We start from the raw sequence: 21,409 nt of genomic DNA on the forward strand, positions 1-21,409 counted from the left end.
GGTGAACCCATAATTCCCAAGGATTAACCTATATATTGGGAAAGCCTACCTCTTCCTAATCTAAACATTCAAATCCTACCTAAATTAAAGAAAACAAAGAAAAGAGCAATCAAAAAGGCCAAGCCTTTCAGAATTCAATCCAAAGCATTAGCCAAACCCAAACCAACTGTCAACAAGGGAGATCAACTCTTCTTTTGTGATATCAAAGAATTTTGAGACATAAATCTCTATCTAGTTGAGCTAGAAGATGTAAGAGTTATTGATGCTTACTAGCATCTTCCAGAGAGATTAGTCTTCAGGTACATGGGTGGAAGAGAGCTAACTTGGCCTCTTCACAGAATTCTCAATGAAGGCTATTCTGCTCTAGTGAAAATTTTCTCCCCAATAAAAAGAACTTTGGGTTCAATATTGTTGCCAAGAAGATGGTACTGAATAAAATTGAGGAGATAAGGTATAGCTGGAGAAGACCAAATACACTCCTAAGAGTCCTAAAACTTCCATACATAGGAAAGAGAGTGCATTTGAGGCCTTACTGGTTGATGGAGTTCAAAGATGAGAAATGCATCAGAAGATTATTCAGATTAGAAGATCAGCTAAAAATTACAAGCAACGAAACTCTCATGGAGATGCAAGGAATGCTGGATCAGACAAATGAACATAAATCTGAATTCTATAGGAAAATTCAACACCAGATTGAAGAAAACAATGAGAAATTGGGAAAGAAGTCCTGACAGTCAAAGAAATAAGCTAAACTTGCACAGTCTAGCGGAGCACCTTGAAAATGGCTTATGAAATTCTCTGTAAACCTTCCTCTATATAATTTTCAATAAATTTGTAGCATTTGTCTATTTTATCTACTAGATATCAGTCTGTACTCATAGGGTGTTTTGTTATCATCAATTTTCTCTTAATTTATGCCTACAATTCCAGTAGACATAAATTGGGGAGATTGTGAGGAATATGTTGTGTACTTGATGATAAGTTAAACAAAACACCTTAGTAGATTGAATTTAGTGATTTTGTAGTTTTCAACGGATGATCACTTTAACATCCGTTGAAAGAGTAGCTTATGTATTAATAAGTTTAGTAGCATATTTTTGCGTATTGTAATGCCTTAGAGAACTAGATGTTGTAGTATGTTCTAAGTCATGTTGACTACTAGATTGATATGTAAGATAGGTTAGCTAACTGTAAATATTAGATGTTATTGGGAATATGTTGTGAACTTGATGATTATATTAACAAAACACCTTAGTAGATTCAACTTAGTGAAAAATGTAACACTCGATGGATGATCAAATATAGTCCCGACGGATGACTCAAATATAGTCCCGACGGATGATGATTTGACATCCATCGAGTGAGTAACTTATGAAACAATAAGTCATGTAGCACATTTCTGCAAACACCTTTGTATAGATTCTGTAGTAGCACATAAGTCATGTTGACTTTAATTAGATATGCAGAATAGGTTGATTAATTGTAAATATAAGATGTCTTGTAATTTTGCATAAATGAAATAAAGTCAAGTGTCAAATAGCTACCCGGCGGATGATCAACAAAGCTACCCGACGGATGATCAACAAGGCAACCCGACGGATGATAATCATGTACCCGACGGATGATCAATTCAAACATCTGTTTATAGTGAAAACACAGTCACAAGTATCGAGTGTTTGCGAAAGGAATGTGGCAGCCTATTCGGCTGGGTTTTTGAGAACAAAGAAGCATTACCATTTCCATTCTATTATGAAGATATTCAAAGATGCTGGAATAGAGTAGTGAAGCAGCATGGTATTAGACTTGATAGGTTTTGTTTTATTATCTTTCTTATTACTGTGTAATCTTGGTGATATATAAACCAAGAGTAGCAAGTAGAACAACAACAAGACTAAGAAAATACATTCTCAGAGGAATAATTGTAAGTTGTATCATGTAGCATTTCTCTTTAAGTTTGGTTGTTCATATTTGTAAGCAGCTGTGAGCTATTCAAGCTTCATAGGGTTTTCTTGATATATATATATATATATATATATATATATATATATATATCTGGTGGATACATTCAAATCCACCAGAAAGTTTTTAAGTTTTTATTACTTTTGTTTTGATTTATTTAACTCTTCATTCCACACTTTGCAAATCAAACACTTATATATTATTAAGTTGGAACCATTTTTCTTTAATTTCAAGAAGTAGCCAGAATTACATTCAACCCCCCCTGTAATTCTTGTTGTATTGTTAGGGACTAACAGATGCCTTGTAATCTTGTATAAGTAAAATGGAGTTAACTGCTATGAAGATGCTCTCAACGGATATTCCACAAGGTTTCAACGGATGTCAACTAAAACTTCAACGGATGATCAACCAGACTCTCAACGGATGATCAACTAAAGTCTCAACGGATGATCCCATAGAGTTTCAATGGATGATCAAATTCAAAAGCAGTTGATAGTGACTTGACAGTCACATGCGTTGATTGTATGCAAATGGAATGTGGCAGCCTATTTACAGGTTTTAGAGAACAAAGAAGCATTTCCATTTCCATGCTAAACTGAAGATATTCAAAGATGCTGGATAGAGAAATGAAGAAGCATAAAATTATACTAGAAATATTTTGTCTTTTTTTGTTTGTCTTTTTATCATGTAACTTGGTGATATATAAACCAAGTATAGCAAGTACAACGATATCCAAGTTAGTAAGCAATTTCCAGAGAAACAGATAAAGCTACATCTGTAAAGAATTTCTATGTTCTTTGTAAGTTCAACTTATAAGCAGCTGTGTGCAAACCTTGCATCACAGAGTTCTCAAATTTATATATATCTTTGGTGGAAAAGTTCAATCCACCAGAAAGTTTTTAAATACTTGTATTTGATTACTTTGTGTTTGATTTCTTTGATACTTTCATTCCGCACCTTAGTTAAATCAAACACAGTTATATATTCAAGGTAGAACAGTTTTTAAAATCCAAAAAAAAGCCAGAATTACATTCAACTCCCCTTTTGTAATTCTTTGTTAGATTGTTTGGGAATAACATTATCCATTGAGTTAACATGACTTCTGAATGAATAACTGCATTGCTATCTGTTTATAGGAGTCTCATAGAAAATATTACATAAAACCTATCATTCGATGGGCTACTCCTTCAATGACTATCCCTTGGGATGGTTAGTCATAGAAGGTTACAGATTGCCTTAAGATAATTATGTAATATGATTTATTTATCATCAGGGTTTAGGCTTGATTCCTAGCAGATAGTTGGGGTGTCTTCGACATGTCTATATCCGGTATCTGGCATGTAGATAGCTGAGGTGCCACTTCTACAATCTCAGTTTATGCGATTGGTGTTTATGAACACTAGGCTAACAATGGTTTTTATGTGATATGAATTGTGATGTTGTTGTTTTCAGAGATGTTGGTGCAGTTTGAATTGCTTGGGATGTCTTTGATTTTGTTTTAAGCTTCAAGAATTTTTAAATTCTAAGTGTTAAACGATCAAGAAATAAATCATCTTATTATTTTTAATATGTTATTTGTTATACAACCTGGTTGTATTGGCAGTAGGGGTTTGTCCCGACTGTATAATGTTCAAATTAATGAAAACTGCTTTTTGTTTGTCAAAAATAAGTCTCGCTTAATTATTTAACAACTGAATTTCAGAATTAATATTATGTACCTCTGTTAGCACCCCATTTGCATGTTTAGACGATAATTCTCCAATAAATCACTGCACACATACTTAAACACTACAATGATATTACTTATCATTTTGGAAGCATTAACTGACACTTGTTATCTTTAGGCTAATTAGCTATGTTATTTCCACTTTTTTTCGACTTCTAATCTCATGTTTAATATGTTCTATGTTAGTAATACAAGTACTTAATTATTTTAATTTTTTATTTTTACTATTTGACAACAACATATAGTAAAATTATTTTATTTTTGACAATTTTTTTATAAAACATAAAAGTCTACTTCTACAATGATTATTTTGATACAAGATTAATTAAAATATTTCATTCATATATAAAATCAATATTTATATCAATAATTATTTCTTTAACTAGCCCTACATTAAACCAGGTTTATAATTGTAAAAATTTAATAAATAATATTTTTAACATTCAAATGTTATATTGATTTTAACAAAATTGATATTGTTTATTTGATTTTCTTATTTATGCTTAAAGTCAAATTTACTTTTATATATTCTCATCAAATATATCAAACCAACTTTTCTTGTATATAACTTATGTGTAAGAAAATATCTTTTGAAAAAACATGATTGAAATACATACTTTTTTTTAAAAAATCTAAATTCAAACTTTTCTTTTAGTTGGTGTAAACATATTATTGCACCCAACAACAAAATAAAAGTAATCAGATGCTTCAGAAACTATTAATTTGCAAACTATAAATTTTAAACATATTAATTTCACAACATTGAGAAACAGAGTAACATGCAATAAAAAAATAAAACTAGTGAATTGAATTGTGGGGTGCTACAAATAAAATAAAGTTACGGTCAATATGAACAGAACTTGTAAGATAGCTGGAACTTTTGATAAATAAAGCAGGCCAAATAGACTTGAGTTTTAGTAAGCAATGTTCCACACATCTCTAGTACCATTGAATCAATCACACAAACGCTACAAACTTGTAGATTTTAGCTTTCTACAAGTCAAAAGATTCAAAAGTCAAGTTGAAATTTAATTTAAAATAATTGTAGGTTGATGTGTAAGCTACAAACTACCTACCATAGTTCACTTCATCATTTGTCCCTAAGGTTGAAAATCACCTCATCAATGATGGTTACCAATTGGTTTGTAAAGACATTGCTATTAGGAGTTTCCGATGTTGGTGTCAGAACATCCACCATATATAATCCCTTGGCTTCAAAATATATTTCATTGGCTTCAAAATATATTTCTCAAAAAACTACAAGTTTAAGCTTGTTGTAATCACCCATTACACATTTGTGACTGCTAGTATTATAAGATCTCTTATATGAAACTACAGCTGTTATATGATAAGAGTTGTATAATTATACCAAAACATTTACAAAAAATCATAAGCATATTATTATTATTATTATTATTATTATTATTATAGTAAAAAACAAGAACTTTCACTAATTAATCAAGTTAGAGGAAGAAATAGAATTAAGCAAGGCAACGTAATTTGAATTAATTAATATATACACATACATCAGAAGTTAAAGTACTAGGGCTTACCATTGTTTAACACATGAGTAAGCTAACTTATTACACCTCTCAACTTTTGTGGTTGCCAAGTCAACAATTCTGTAAAAAGCATCACACATCATATCATACATGCACTTTTCCTCACTATCTTTCCATGTATTATACGTCACATTAGTTTTATGTGTCATCGTTTTATTTTCTTTTTCCACCTTTTTAGTATGTATTGACTTGAAATTATAAAAGTATTTTGCTTAAACGGAAGCACTTTGACAATATGCCTACATACTATTCCTCGGGGTTTAAGAATCACCAATATATTAAATCAAACAATCATGATTTTTCAAATTATAGTTGGAAATCATGACATTCCATCCAAATTCAAAAGTATCAACATCAATGGAATCATACACAACATTCTGAAGCATAAACTTTAATGATTCATATTCTTTGAACCCTCTTAATATTTTAAAAATTTTCTTCATAGTATGTCATAAACACCACTGATGACGTACTCCATGAAATATATTTTCAATTATATTTTGCATTGCTCTATCTTGAATAGTAATTATAACTTTTGGACGAATATTTGACATGAATATTAGCCAAGTTTTGAAAAATCATTTAAATGTTTCAGTGTCTTCATTGGAAATTAAACCACATCCTAATAAAATTGATTGTCCATGATGATTAACACCAACAAAAGATGTAAACGACATATCATATTTGTTGGTCAAATATGTAGTATCAAATATAACAACATCCACAAACTCTCTATAAGCTGCTCTACATCGTGCATCGACCCAACATAATTTTTTTATCTTATTTTCATCATCAAGATCTATTGAATAAAATAATTCATAATCTACCGATTGTGCCTTGTTAAAATAATTCTGGAGAGCAACAACATCACCATCTGCCAATCTCAATCTTCTTATTGTTCTCATATAATTCTCACAATATTTTTTATTTAAAGTCATATTTTTATGACCTCCGTGTTCAACCATAAGAGCATTAAAACTTTTATTCATTGGAATACAAGCTTCATCATATAAACTAAGACTTCTCTTTGCATGAGTGGTCAATTTTCTATTATATAGAAAATGGTAGGCCTTACTGAGACTCAAATTATGATTATGTTCATTATCAAATTGAGACACAATCCATCTATCATCCTACGTTCTCTTTGCATATAGTTTTGCTTTACAATTTATTTTCACAATATGTTGAAGGTTTAGACTATCTACTTCTTTTCGAGAAGAATGACCATATCTATGACACACAACCATTAAATATGTATTAATCCCGTCAAATTTTCTAGTATTCCTTATCATAATCCTAAATCCATTTTGCAAACCATATTGTCTATCATAATCATGAACTTCAGTATCAGAATTAAATAACATATTTATCTTGGGAGGCGGAACTTCATTTTTTTTATTATCTGCTTCCTCAACCCACTATTGTTCCAGATCAAACTCCATCTATGTGTGTACAATACAAGTTCAGGGAGTGTATGACACCATTAAGAAACAGGGAGTAAAAAAAGAAACGTGTTTTGTGTTTTGTTATTTTACTTGTTATTTTACAAATTAAATATAAAATAAATAAAAAAATAGTTTGGTAACAATTAAGTGATATAGAAGGATAATGGGTCATGTATATTTCCTAAAAGATAGGCAGTGTCATTGTAGCGTTTAAGTATGTGTGTTAAAGGAGACATTTTCTAGGCATTCTGTGCGGACCCAGCCCTTCAAAGTGAGGAAGTAAAATGTTAAGGGTTGAATTATGAGTTGTCACATGCGTTTGGGCCTTCTAAATTTTTTTTTACCAATTTACAAGCTACTATTGATCTGGGCTTCGTTGATTACATTGTGAATATTTGTGTTGTATACAAATAAAGTTAAACATCGATAAATGCATAAGATCAGGGTTGAATTTTTTTATTCAATTAACGAAATTATTTATTCATTGAGATTAAAAATAAATTGCTCTATTATGTTATGGCCATAAAAATTATTCATTTGATGAGTTTATTCGTTTATCGAATATTGATTTATCGAGATTCTATTGTAGTACAAAAAATTTCATGAACTAATACTCGTTAAATAAATAATTTATATAAAATAATTTTTTTCTCTAGTTCCAACTTGGATAACTTAAAAAAATAAACAATTTCGATAAAATAAAATAAAATAATTTTAAAAAAATTATACACATATATGGATCCAATTCATACATTTTCCCTCTCGTTCACTTACTTTGGTTGGTCCAGATTCGTAAATAATTAACAATACACGATAAAATTATCTTTCTTTTTAAAACTATAATACATAATACATGGTATTGACATGAAGAATAATCACAATCATATTGATACAAAAGTAGTTTCAAATATCAAAATTTTAATTTAAAATGATTAATTTCTTAAAAATATAGAATTTTTTTATTTAAAATTTTAAAGTGATGATTAGTTATCTTTAAATTTTAATTTTGTTTTAACTCTTTTTAATCATATAGTTTTATTTTAACCCAAGACTATTATGTCGACCAAACTAAATTAATCTAATTATATTTAGTTTTGTTGCCCGGATGTATAGTATAATTTTATTATCGTCGAGATGAATAGTATATATTACATAATTTTGTCCTCGGGTCATTATTCTTATTTTTAAAATTTCTCTTTTTGTATTGTATATTCAGGTATTAAATATATTAATTCATGTAATTTGTAATGTATATTTTAATTTTGTTTCAAAAAAAATTATAAATTATTAGTTATGATTTACGAGACATATTATCAACTTATAAATAAATTTACGTAAAATTATCAAAATAACTAAATAACTTAGAGTAAATCCAACAATATCCTAAGAGATGCCTTATAAATATAATAAAAAATAGTATCCTGGTGATTTTAGACATGTGCTTTATATTATGAGAGGGAAGATATGTGTTAAAAGGGAGAGAAATGAATTTTTTATTAATAGAAATGAAAGAGATAGGGCATGTATAGTGATAGCAAGTCGAAGAGTGCCCTACAAAATTATTCTAAATTAAAATTTGAGACATGTTGGACAAACGAGTACTCGAACAATATCCTAATAATGTTTTAAAACATTAGAATATTCATCATTTGCCACATTTTTAAGGTACTACTAAGAGTAAGTCTAACAAAGTCCTAGTCAATGCCTTATAAATATAATGAAATATATTGTCCTCGTAATTTAAGATAATTTTGTTGTACATTAATTCCAACAATATGTCTTAAATTTGTACCTTATTATTAAAATAATAATATATTTAAATTATAATGACAGAGAAAAAAATGTATTTTAATAACATGTCTTATATTCAAGTATTGAATCACAAAACAAGTCAAATCTCACGAATAAAATCACACAAAAATACACATGCACACATACAAATACAAATAGTATACATGCAGCCAAAAAAAACTCATAAAAATATAATTAAACTCTAATCGAACTGAAAAATACCTATTTTTTTCAAACTCAAAATCGAAACTCAAAATCGCAAAGAAACACATATCTAATTAAACTCAAAACTGTGAATACTTAATCTCTAATACTCCAAACACCAAGCTTGAACAAACAATGAACAACAAACACCAAATTTGAATACTGAGTTCAGTCCTCTGAACCTCGAGTTTGAACACCAAGTTTGAACATTGAGTTTAGTCCTCCAAACATCGAGTTTTGCAAAGAGGGTTTAATCCTCTAACTATCTTGAACTATCTGTTGAAGAAGACCTTGAACTAAGGGTTAACCGAAAGAAGGGTTTTTCTAGGGCTGGTTTGGAAAGTAAAGGGGGAGAATGCGTTTTTTTAATAAGGGGGTTGGTTTTTTCTTTTTTATTTTCTATTTTTTTAATGTCTAAAAGTAGTTCTATTTTTAATTTTTGTTATCTGTTTTGAAAATTTGGGAGAGGGGGAAAAGCTAAAGGGGAAATTAAAATTAAAAATTTGGCTGAGGGAGGGGAGAAGAGGAAAGGGGGCATGGTTTTATTTAAAAAAAACAGTTTTAGACAATGGTTTGTAACAAAACTAATGTCCATAAAATATGAAGACATCGCTTTTTTTCTTGCTGATGTAAATTAAACCTTTAACATCAGTGATTTTTCCAACTGATGTCTAAGTGCGATATCTAATCTTTTTTTCTAGTAGTGAAAGGGAGGTAAATATTTTTTTTATTGAAAAATGAGACACATACTTAGTGGTGCCTTAAAAATGAGGCATATGATCAATGTCTTAGTATTTTAAGGCACCACTAGGATATTGTTGAAACATTTATTTATTCAACATACCTCAAATTTTCACTTATGACAACTATTGAGGGCAATTGGATTTTCTCTAAGTATGCCGTATCTCATTTATTTCAATATAAAGGTTATATCTCTACCTTTTTACGTATCTTTCTCTCCTCTCATCATTTATTTTCCCTCCTCATTATAATTCAAATATATTATAATAAGACACAAATATAATGCTTGTTGTTGGAGTTCATGTACAACAAAATTTTCTTAAATCTCTATGAAACAATATTTTATTTTTTTGTAAAAATTTACTATGACATTGTTGGACTTTCTCTAATTTTTAAAATAAGGCATGTGATAAATATTTTAGTCATTTACACCAAATGCCTTAAATTTTAGTTTAAGAAATGGATTTAGGATATCGTTGAATTTGTTCTTGTAAGTTAACAAGACTTACTCTTATAGATTATGATATTAATATCACTTCTCCAATTTTTTTGACTTTAAATTATAAATTATATTTTTTTTCATTTTTAATATCATGTATTTGGTGCAGTGGTGGAATGAATATATTTAATTTAAATATATTTAATTTATTAATTTTTACTAATTCAAAAAATAATAAATTTCCATTTTTTTATTATTTTAGTTTATTAATTTAATTTTGTGTTAAACATTTACTACATAAAATTGTATCAGAACTAAAAATATTTTTGATTCCTCGTATCTATATTTCATGCCCAATTTCACACTATATTATCAAAAATTCATTTGAGATTTGAGATACAGGTTTAGAAGATTATAATTTTAAAACAAAAAATCAGGTAGGAATTTAGAATGAATTAAACACACGCCTGAAATCAGAGCATATGTGATATCAGAAAAGTCCGAATCAAAGGACCCTAGACAGTACTAGGGACAACAGTTGGGTATGGAGGAAATTGGGTTTTGGGTTTTGTGTCACACTTGTATATAATCAACTCCACTACTAATATTTTAACATCAATATACGGAAAATCGGGGAGGAGCTTGCAGGCTGCAGCGCCGTTAAACTTTATATAAATTAAATAATTAAATCAGGCTAGACCTTGTAGTCTATGCACATATCTATATTGTTTTTTATTTTAAATTATGGACTTTTTTATTTTTCATTTTTAAAGGGTTTTTGGCAGAATATTACCCTGCAGATGTAGTCCACCAAGTAGGTTAGTAGGGCCGTAAAACGGATAATTCGGATACGGATCTGTCTATATCCGGATCCGGATCCGAATCCGAAAATCCGTATCCGTATCCGTATCCGAATCCGGAAATATTTAAAGAATAATATCCGAATCCGGATCCGACGGATACTATCCGGATACGGATAATATCCGCTTTATTTCAGATACGAATGCGGATTTTTCGGATAAATATCGAATTTTTTGAATTTTTTTGACAGCCCTATAAGTTAAAATAACTTGGAAGGAAGAAGTTTAGAGCAAGTCCACTTATGACCAGGTATGGCAATTTGTACGTAACTGATGGATATTCATTTTGTATCGATCCGACCGGGTTTTATCGAATCTGATTATTTTAGATTTGGATTCGAGTTCGTGTTTAATTTTTGAATCCAAACCATTTTCGGGTCGGATTTGGGATTAAGGCATACCGTTTTAAACCCGACCCGAAAATCTGAAACTCATTCCGTTCCAAACTGAATCCAATCCGAAATCCGTGTTAATATATAAATAATATTTTACATTTAATAAGTAGTAATATAATATATAATATAATATATATTACTAAATTAGTACTAAAAGATTATAATTTTTTATAAACTATTACATTAAAGTCGTTTAAATATATGTTTAACAACATTTTCAATACAAGTATACTAAATGTCAAGATTATTATATTATTTCATCAACAATTTTATTCATAGAGGTATGATCTATTGTCTTCTCTGAATCCTCTTATTCAACCCCAAAAATTTCAATATCGTCATATTTATGAGTACTTCACTCAAATCAGATCCTATTAATCTTTCACTAGGATTTGTGCAAATTAAGGTGCAATTTGATAGAAATCTACAGACCCGAACCGAACCAAACCCGAACAAAATCTGAAGGGTTCGGGTTGAGTTTAGTGGTTCGGGTTTTTCCGAGTCCGGGTTCAGGGTTGGAAAAAAAATCATGTTCGGGTTTGATTTTTGCTAAACTCGTTTCGACCTATCCGATCATCCCTACATATGATGTTAATTTAGGTGTTATTGTTATAATATACCGTCAAAGTAAAAATGAAAATCAACTTCAATGGGATGGAAATATAACTGCTCCATTCGTTCTGCCCAATTTTTAATTTTGAGGATGATGCTAGGGAAAGACTGTTATAAATTATAGTTATTTATTTTTTTTCAAAAAAATATATTTTTTAAATAAAAATATAATGTTTAAATTATTATACAAAAGAATAGAAAATTTTAAAAATAAATTATGAAACTATATTTTATAATAATGTTAAAATGTATGCCAAACATGAGGAAAAAATCCGTAAATATATGGATGGGACGAAGGGAATAAAACATCGTACTCTCTCCTCCTAAAATATAAGTCTCTTTAACTTTTTATCCGTATTTTAATATGAATAAAAATGATTGCTTCACAAATTATTTTTTAATTTCTTTTTTTCTGAATAAAAGTATATATATTAAATTTTAATCTAAGAAATTTCTTTAAAAAAAATTACGCAGAGTTATAAATTTTATACATCTTGAAATATTCCTAAAAAGTCAAGTTAAAGTATATTTTGGGACGAAGGGAATATTATCTTATGGTATAATTTTTGTTTTGGAATTTGCATTTCTCTTGTCTCCAACTTGATCGGATAAATATTATAAGAAATGTTAGTAACCCAAAACTTGTACCAAAATAATTTTAAAATGACGTGAAATAACATATGTCGAAATTTAATTTGTGGCGAATATAAATACGAATATAAATACACGTGTGGTCCCATATTATTATGAGAAATCTTATCATTTAATACATGTGTGGTTCCATAAAATTATGAAAAAAGTCACTATTTATAAACTATTTGAGAAAAAAAGTTTATAACAATATCCGAAACATCTGGCATTTTCCAAATATTACAGCGGAGAATCATAGCCATTGTCCATTTATAGGTTAAACAACACAAATTTGCAATTATTTCTAACCGGATTATGTAAATTGATTATTCCCTTCATCGTATTTTTTTTATAAATTTAAAGTGATGCAGATTATTATTAATGTAAAATATTCTTAAATTCATTCTACTTTTATTTGATTAAATTAATCAAAATTTGACACAAAATTAGAGAAAACCTATCGTTTATAACAGATTACTTTGTTGATTTATAAAATATAATAATCATATCTTATTATGATATTTTTACAATTATATATGTTTTTATACAGTGTTTGTTTGACAACTCTTAATTTATGGAACATACTTACCTTTCTGAAAATAGTAACTTGTTTTTATTAAGAATTAATTTCAAATTTGTACAATAAATACTTGTATTTAAAATAAATATATGAAAAAGAAATTTTCTTAAAAGGTAAATTACTTAGCTTTTATTAAGAAAGTCTAAACCCCGTCATAATATAAATAATTAATTAATTAGAATTAATTTTTAAAAATTCAAACTCAGAAATGAAAGCATGTCAAGACAATACTAATGGATTCCCCAGTCACGTGAGTCGTGAAGTAACCTCAAAATCAGGGAAACGGCTGTCAAAAGAGCTACAACTCCACTCACTCCTCGGCTCCCAACTCGAGGCAGTTAATCTTTTGTCTCGACATAGGAGGGGTATTATATCCGTTTTGTCTGATCCGATCCGATTCGATCCAATTATCTTCCTCAAGGACTCGGGACTAGTTTCGGGGCGAAGATTAAGGGAATTTTTTTTTTTTAAAAAATTCGGAAATTAAGAGCAAAATTGGGATTAATATCTCTCAGTAGCGATCCCCCACCCCGATTTCGGTATTAATAATAATAGTAATGTATTTACATATTTGTTCTAGATAAATTATTAAAGTGAAATAGGATTAACTTCTGTAAGCCTATTTTGACTTGATGTGATTAAATTGATCAAGTTTTTATTTAGCAAAAAAAAAAAATTGATCAAGTTTTCTATGTAATTTACAAATTATTTATTTACATATATAAATATATCTTAAAATCAACTGTTTATTCCTTCTGGTGATATAAAATTTTAAATTCTTTAGTTATATATTATAAGTAATTTTGTCAAATTTAATGATACCATTGATATATATGACAATCTCAAATACGATTAGACGGATGCGTTTATTAACACGTGAATTGAAAATAGCATTTAATGAAAAATTATAAATAAAAAAATGAAAAAAATATATAATTTTGACAAGCCTACTTTACGTAAAGAATTTTTTTTTTACTGCTTTCATTCTCTTTATGAACTTATAATTGCCAGTTAAATATAAATCATATATAATGGAATTCATAAATAGTGCTCTCCTAATATCTATTTTTAAGGTAGATAGCAGAGTGAGATTTATTGTAGTAAAAATCATATGAAGATATCTGTTATATCCAAAATTTAGCATTGAATTAATACAGGTCAAACGCGGGATAATTAAAGTCAAAATCAGTATTGCGTTGCAAAAAAGGGCATCTAGACGCGTCCATGATGCTAGGATGCGTCCACTATGGTGAGAGTGCTCATTAAAATGATTCTTTGGCAAAGGAGATTGAAGACGCGCCCATGTAGGTAGTACGCGCCCACTTTTGTGGGAATGTTTATCAAGGATAATTCTGTGGTAAGGAGGTTTGGAAGCACCTACCTGGTGTAGAACGCGTCCAGGGTGGTAGGACGCGCCCACCGTGGTGGAGGTATCTATCAATTGTGGTCTTTTAGCAATGAAGGTTGGAGCACGCGCCCAGAGGCTTAGGACGCGTCCTGTCACTGTGAAATGCTATGAGAGGTAGGAGTTGAGAAAACAATGCAGGCTTCATGAAGGTCAGGACGCGCCCAATGCCTTATGTCGCGTCCTATGTATGGTCAGTTCATTCTCATGAGGAGAGCTTAGGACAAAGCATGCATGAAAAGAGCTAATGGATGATTATTTCTACTAATGTATTTGTTGCAGGTACTCTTTGAAAAATTCCCTCCTTGAGACGGTCAAAGAGGGGGATGTTCGTGAAAAACTTGAAGGCCTCCAAGGGTATGCCTGATGATTGCAGGCCTCCTGTATTCAACGGGTGTCCTCGTTGGGGATGCGGGGTTAACTTTGGTGTGTGCTTTGGGAACTCTGTTCTTGTATTCAACGGGTGTCCTCGTTGGAGAATTTTGGAGTCATCCTACATTTTGCACCCAAGAGCTTGGGATCACCTGTCCTGTTATCTGGTGGGTTATCCTCATTCGGGGGACAGGGACGCGTCCGGCATTTGGGGTGAACCGTGGCTATACCTGCATCCGTAAATCAAGGGAGATAGCTATAGCGGAGTGTTATCCTTGCGCAGGGAGATGCACTATCCGTGAAGTCCTACGATTACGGACGAGCCTTGGGCCTTCGTGATTGGGCCTCATAGTTGGACATTCCTAAAGCTAGCGGAAGATGAATTCTGGATGGTCTTCTACTGGGCCTAGGAATAAGAAGTCTAAGCCCATTAGATTTCTTGTTCCCAAAGAACTACGTCAGGCTTGATCCCTATATAAATGGTACGTAGTCACATTGAGAGGGGTAAGAAGTTGAGAGCTGATAAGGGAGCCACCACTTATTCTGATCAATCTCAGCCTAAAACAACCATAAACCACCACACATCGCTTATTTTTCCGGCGAAGAACCACCGTCATAGATCTTAATTCCGGTGAGAAACCTCAAACTTTGTTGTTACCAGATTCCTCCGTCAACAAATTGGCGCTAGAAGGAGGGGTGCTGATTAAGATCATAATCTTGGGAGGAAAAAATGTCTTATAATCATGATGGAAGTTCTTATGATGGAAGTGATAACAAGTTTGAAGGAGAATGCCAGGGAGGCTACATTCGCCATGAACCCTACGTGCCCAGAAATATTGCAGATCCTCCGAGAGCTCCAAATGTGGGAGGAACGCCTCCAGTTCTCATCAGCAACGCTGATATCTTGGAGCAACTCTACCGCATGGGGAATACTCTGAACAATTTTCACTCAAGGCTGAGTACGGTGGAGCGTCGCAGGAAGAGGAGGGGTCGTCGTTTTCCCCGCCGTGGCCACACTGTAGGGAAAACACCCGTAATTGAGGGAGATGCCCAGGCCAGCGGAGAAAACCCGCGAATCACTTCCCGGTGTTTGGAATATTCTGATGATGTAGAGCCTATTGTGGAGCTTGTCGATGAAGGCACTGATGGTAGAGAAAGGCCTCACCTCGGTAATCAGGTCGTACCACACCCACATAGGTCTGGGCGTACGATGGACGAGCGTTGTCGTGCGGAAGATATTCAGAACCCAGATGAGGAAAAAAGAGATTTTTCAACCTTAAAGAGAAGGCTTGACATAAGGTTGGGAGACGACGATTTGAGAATGCTGCTGGTGGAATGGCAGAAAGAAGGAAACGCTGGAGAAACGAGGCCTCGTGATACAACGCGTGTGCCCCCTACATATCCAAGGGATGATAGGGTGCGGCACCGCAAGCACGAGCGTGCCCCTCCGCAAGGAAGTTTTGGAAATTATGGCCGAGGCTATCAAAGGAATGGACGAGAAAGGATAGGATACCAGCATGAAAGGGCACCATACAATCGAAGAAGAGGTGGCGCACCCTCCACTGAAGAAGCCCCTGTCATTGTTCTTGTAGCTTCCCACAGTGCTACGGGCAATGGATCCAGGGCGCGTCCTCATGACTGGGACACGGTCAGGAGGAAAACAATGATGAGATATCGAGACACGGTCAGGAGGAACCTCGTGCGCGAGAGAATGTTCAAAATAAAGATGACAACATACCACAGCCGCAGCCTTAGGGCGAGGGGCGGAGAGATCCATCGGTACACCCGGGGGGTAACCAAGGGGAACAACAACAAGTTGCGAAGTAACCCCAACAACTCAATGTTCAAACCATCCCTGGAATAGGAAACACTTAATGTGAACGATCTTAAGAGGTTGCTCAATCATCTTAAAGGAGGTAGGGTAACAGCAACTGCACAAACTCCATCCCCTTTTGTTGCTGTTGTGAGGGAAGGGCAGCTGCCTGCAGGATACAGGAATACAACTAATGATTTGCGTTTTCATGGGAACTCCGACCCCGTGGAATTCCTGGGGCGTTTCAATATTGAGATGGACGTATATCAGGTACCTGACTTGGCACGATGCCGTCTTTTGGCGGCCACCTTCAGAGTAGGAGCTCAATAGTGGTTCCAAAAACTTGGTCCAGGGGTGATCACATCTTGGGAATAGATGAAAACCTTGTTTCTAACTCAGTTCCAGGCTGCGGTGAAATATACGCCACCGGTTACCATATTGGCCAATGTGAAATAAAAGGAAGGGGAAAGCTTGACCTCATACTTCAAAAGGTTCAATGCAGAGTCTACCTTGGTGAGAGGCGCGACTGATGAGACACTGAAAATACTTTTTATAGCTGGTCTGCACGTGGGAACAAATTTCTGGAAACACCTTCAAGGAAAGGACCTTGTGTCGTTAGCTGATGTACTTGCGCAGGCGGAATCCTTCAAAGCAATTGAGCAATCACTTGCCGAAACGAAGAAAAATGATAATACCCACAACTCCAAGGGGCGAGCTAAGAGGAGAGACAGGTCCGTGAGTCCAGATTATCGGTGGAATGCCTGAAGCCCTAATAGGGTGAACGCCGTGAATGTGTGGAGAGAGTGGAGTCCCCCATCAAACTATAAAAAGAGAGTAAGCAATTACACTCCGCTGGTAGCGTCCATTGATCATATCTTTGAGGTGAATAAGGACAGAAGGATTTTCAAGAAACCATACCGTCTGACCTTGTGGAAGAGTAAGGACAAGAAAAAATATTACGATTACCATGAGTCTACCGGCCACGACACCCACGAGTGTCGTCACCTAAAAGATGAAATTGAGGAATTGATCAAGGATGGATATCTGGGAGAGTGGATTGATAAGGTTAAATGACGCAGAGGAAACGATGACAAAGAAAAAGATGAAAGGCATCCCACACAGGAAGAGGATGTCGAAAAGATAACGGAAGTTAAGTTCCAAAGGGCTGGAAGTATTCGGGCAATCTTCGGAGGACATCCATTTGTTGGTGATAGCAATCGAGCGTTAGAAATGAATGTAAGAGAGGCACGACACCCACCACTCACCAACATTCATAGCTTGGAAGATAGACCTCTGAAAATATTCAAAGGAGAATCTGTCGATATTACGTTCATGGAGAGAGAGTCAAGATGGGTACATCATCCCCATAATGATGTGCTGGTAATAACTATGCTTATTGGGGCAATGAACGTGCATCGGGTCTTCTTGGACAACGGGAGCTCTGCGAACATCTTGTATTACAGCACGTACAAAAAATTGGGTTTCCCGGACAGTGACATGAACTTTGAAGATGCACACGTCTACGGTTTTACTGGAGAGGTAGTAAAAGTTATGGGTTCTGTTAGGCTTCCAGTCACGCTCGGGGAAGGGGCTCTGTCTGTCACCCAAATGATAGACTTCAAGGTGCTAGATCAAGACTCCGCGCATAACATGTTGGTGGATAGACCTTGGTTACGGGCGTTCAGGGTGATAACCTTGATACATAATTTGATGATAAAGTTCCCGATGCCAAACGGAGTGGGTAGTCTGAGAGGGTCACAGTACGAATCACGCGACTGCTATCACAAGGCTGTTAAATAATTTCGCAGGAGAAGGTATGAGGGAAAAGGCCTTCCGTTTGAAGACGCAACGGACATTCAGACAAAACCAAGTGGAGAGGTTCTTGCCCGTTATTTTGTGAAAGATCCAGGGGAAGAAGAAACTCATGCCACTGAAGCCCCTGCTTTGACGTTGGGGAATGTTTCAAGGATCCGTAGTGTCGAAGAAATCGTGGTGAATCTAACGGAAGGGGTTGTGCGAAGGGAGGTTAATGGAGAAAAGTTGGAAGGAAGAAGTGAAATTTTACAAAGCCTCGAAAGTAGCTTCAAGGTGGATGCTCCTCAAAACGAGGACGCGCCCTTGGGAAGTGAAAATATAATTGAGGTTGATGCTCCTCGAAACGAGGACGCACTTTCCACACCTGCATTGCACAAAACCATACCTTGTCCTGATGTGGATGCTCCCACATGTAGGGACGCGCCCTCAGATACAGGAATGGAAGTCGAGGACCCCCGGGACTTTAATTTTGATCTAGATCCCAAAATCCCCGTGCCTGCCGAGAAAACGGGGCCGGCCGAAGACACAATATCTGTTTCGGTCGCTAAGGATGACCCAAGCAAGGTTTTGAAGGTGGGATCTCAACTAATTTATGAAATGAGGGAAAGGCTTACCAGTTTTCTGATTAAAAATCTCGATGTCTTCGCATGAAGTCATTTAGACATGATGGGAATTGACCCAAGGGTAATGTGTCATCGGTTGAACATTTTCCCTAATTGCACATGCATATGACAAAAGTGTCGCCCAGTGAGCGGGAAAAGGGCGATAGCATTAAAAGAAGAGGTGGACCGACTTATGGAAGTGGGATTGATCAAAGAATCTTTCTACCCCGAGTGGCTCGTGAATCCGGTGCTTGTAAAAAAACCAAATGGGAAGTGGAGGACATGTGTAGATTTCACATATCTCAATAAGGCTTGCCCGAAGGACAACTTTCCGCTTCCACGAATTGATCAGTTGGTTGACGCGATGATAGGGCATGCCTTGTTAAGCTTTATGGATGCCTACTCCGGTTATAATCAAATTCCCATGTACGGTCCTGATCATGAGCATACATCCTTCATTACTGATAGAGGGCTATACTTCTATATAGGGATGCCATTGTGATTGATCAACGCAGGCGCAACCTACCAAAGATTAGTGAACATGATGTTCAAGAATCATATTGGGAGAACCATGGAGGTATATGTGGATGATATGTTGGTAAAATTCAAGGAGGCAAACGATCATGTCAAGCACTTGATGGAAATGTTCAACATTCTAAGGAGGTTTTGCATGAGGTTAAATCCGCAGAAGTGCGTGTTCGGTGTAGAGTCAGGCAAGTTTCTTGGGTTCATCGTCAATCACAGAGGAATTGAAGCTAACCCTGCAAAGATCAAAGCACTACTGGATATGAAATCTCCCACCAATATGAAGCAGGTGCAAAGCCTAACTGGGAGGATCGCCGCGTTGAACAGATTTGACTCTATATCATCCGACAGGTGCAAAGAATTCTTTAAGGCGATCAAAGTGGCAGGGAAGGACTTTGCATGGACACTAGAATGTGAGAAAGCTTTTAGGAGGATGAAGAAACAACTGGGGAACCCTCCTATGTTGTCAAAACCATTAGATGGAGAATCCCTAATCCTATACCTTACAGTTTCTGGGTATTCAGTTAACGTTGTGCTAGTAAGGGAAAAAGACGTGCAACAGTCACCGGTATATTATGCGAGCAAGCGATTGCACAATGATGAAACTCACTATACAAGTATGGAGAAGCTGGTTTATGCCTTGATCGTTGCGTTGAGGAAGCTACGCCCATACTTCTAGGCCCATAGAATTGAAGTCCGTACATCATATCCTCTGCGGCAAGTCCTTCACAAGCCAGAATTATCGGGGAGAATATTGAAATGGGCTGTGGAGTTGGGACAGTTTGACTTGGAGTACATGCCCCGTATAGAAATTAAAGGACAAGCCTTAGTCGATTTCTTGTTGGAATTTGATTCTGCGGTTGATGATAAGGCTTTGGTAGTGCTGCATCCCCTTCATACTAAGGAATCTTTAGAGGAGTTTCCACATCCCTGGTGGATCTTGCATGTGGATGGGGCAGTTAACAATGGAGGATCAGGCGCGGGCATAGTACTCGTGTCTCCGGAAGGCCATCATCTGATGAGTGCAATTCACTTCAAATTTTATGCAACAAATAATGATGCAGAATATGAAGCATTGATCAATGGCCTGAAGATCGCTTTGGAAATGGGAGTGCGGAACCTTACTGCAAAAAGCGACTCAGAGTTGGTGGTAAACCACGTGAATGGGGGGTTTCAAGCTCGAGGACCACGGGCGGAATTGTACCTGAGGAGCGCGCATCACCTGATTGGAAAGTTCAAAAAGGTTAGGCTGGAATGTCTACCGCTGGAAAAGAATAACAACGCGGATGCTCTAGAAAAAATGGGGTCCCAGCAGGAGGCTGTGTTGTTGGGATCCATACCCTTAGAAATCTAGGAAATTCCTAGTATCCTAGAGGAGGAGGCGATGCAAGTAGATGAAGCTCCCAAGGAAACATGGATGATGCCCATTCTTGCCTATATTCACAAGGGAGCACTTTCCAAAGATAAGTTCAAGGCTCGACGGCTCCGCTACCAGGCTGGAAGGTATGTGATGTATGATGAAGTACTGTATAAGAGAGGCTTCAATCAACCGTTGCTCAGATATGTTGATGAAAAAGAAGAAAATTACATCTTAAGGGAGGTGCATGAAGGAATTTGCGGTAATCACTCGGGGGGTAACTCGTTGGCGATGAAAGTTTTATGCCAAGGGTACCATTGGCCTATGATGAAAGATGATGCTGCACATTTTGTTTAAGCATGTGATCGCTGCCAACGCTTTGTAAATTACCCATCTATGCCATCGACGCTCTTGACGCCTATGGTAAGCCCATGGCCGTTCGCCATGTGGGGGATTGATCTTATTAGAGAACTACCGAAGACTAAAGGGGATGTCAAATATGTAGTGGTCACGGTTGATTACTTTACTAAATGGGTAGAAGCTATGCTGTTGGCAACTATCCCCATAAAGAAAATT

General features: G+C 34.8%; 1 protein-coding gene across 1 annotated transcript; it reads left to right on the plus strand.

The window, feature by feature from the left end:
• Positions 1-20,272: 20,272 nt before the first annotated feature.
• LOC141685936 (uncharacterized) lies at positions 20,273-20,830 on the plus strand. Its single transcript, XM_074491011.1, has one exon. It carries the CDS (start codon positions 20,273-20,275, stop codon positions 20,828-20,830), a length of 558 nt encoding a protein of 185 aa, XP_074347112.1.
• The last annotated feature ends 579 nt before the right edge of the window (positions 20,831-21,409 follow it).

The sequence above is a fragment of the Apium graveolens genome, chromosome 9 (genome assembly GCF_009905375.1).
Source record: "Apium graveolens cultivar Ventura chromosome 9, ASM990537v1, whole genome shotgun sequence".
NCBI lineage: Eukaryota > Viridiplantae > Streptophyta > Magnoliopsida > Apiales > Apiaceae > Apium > Apium graveolens.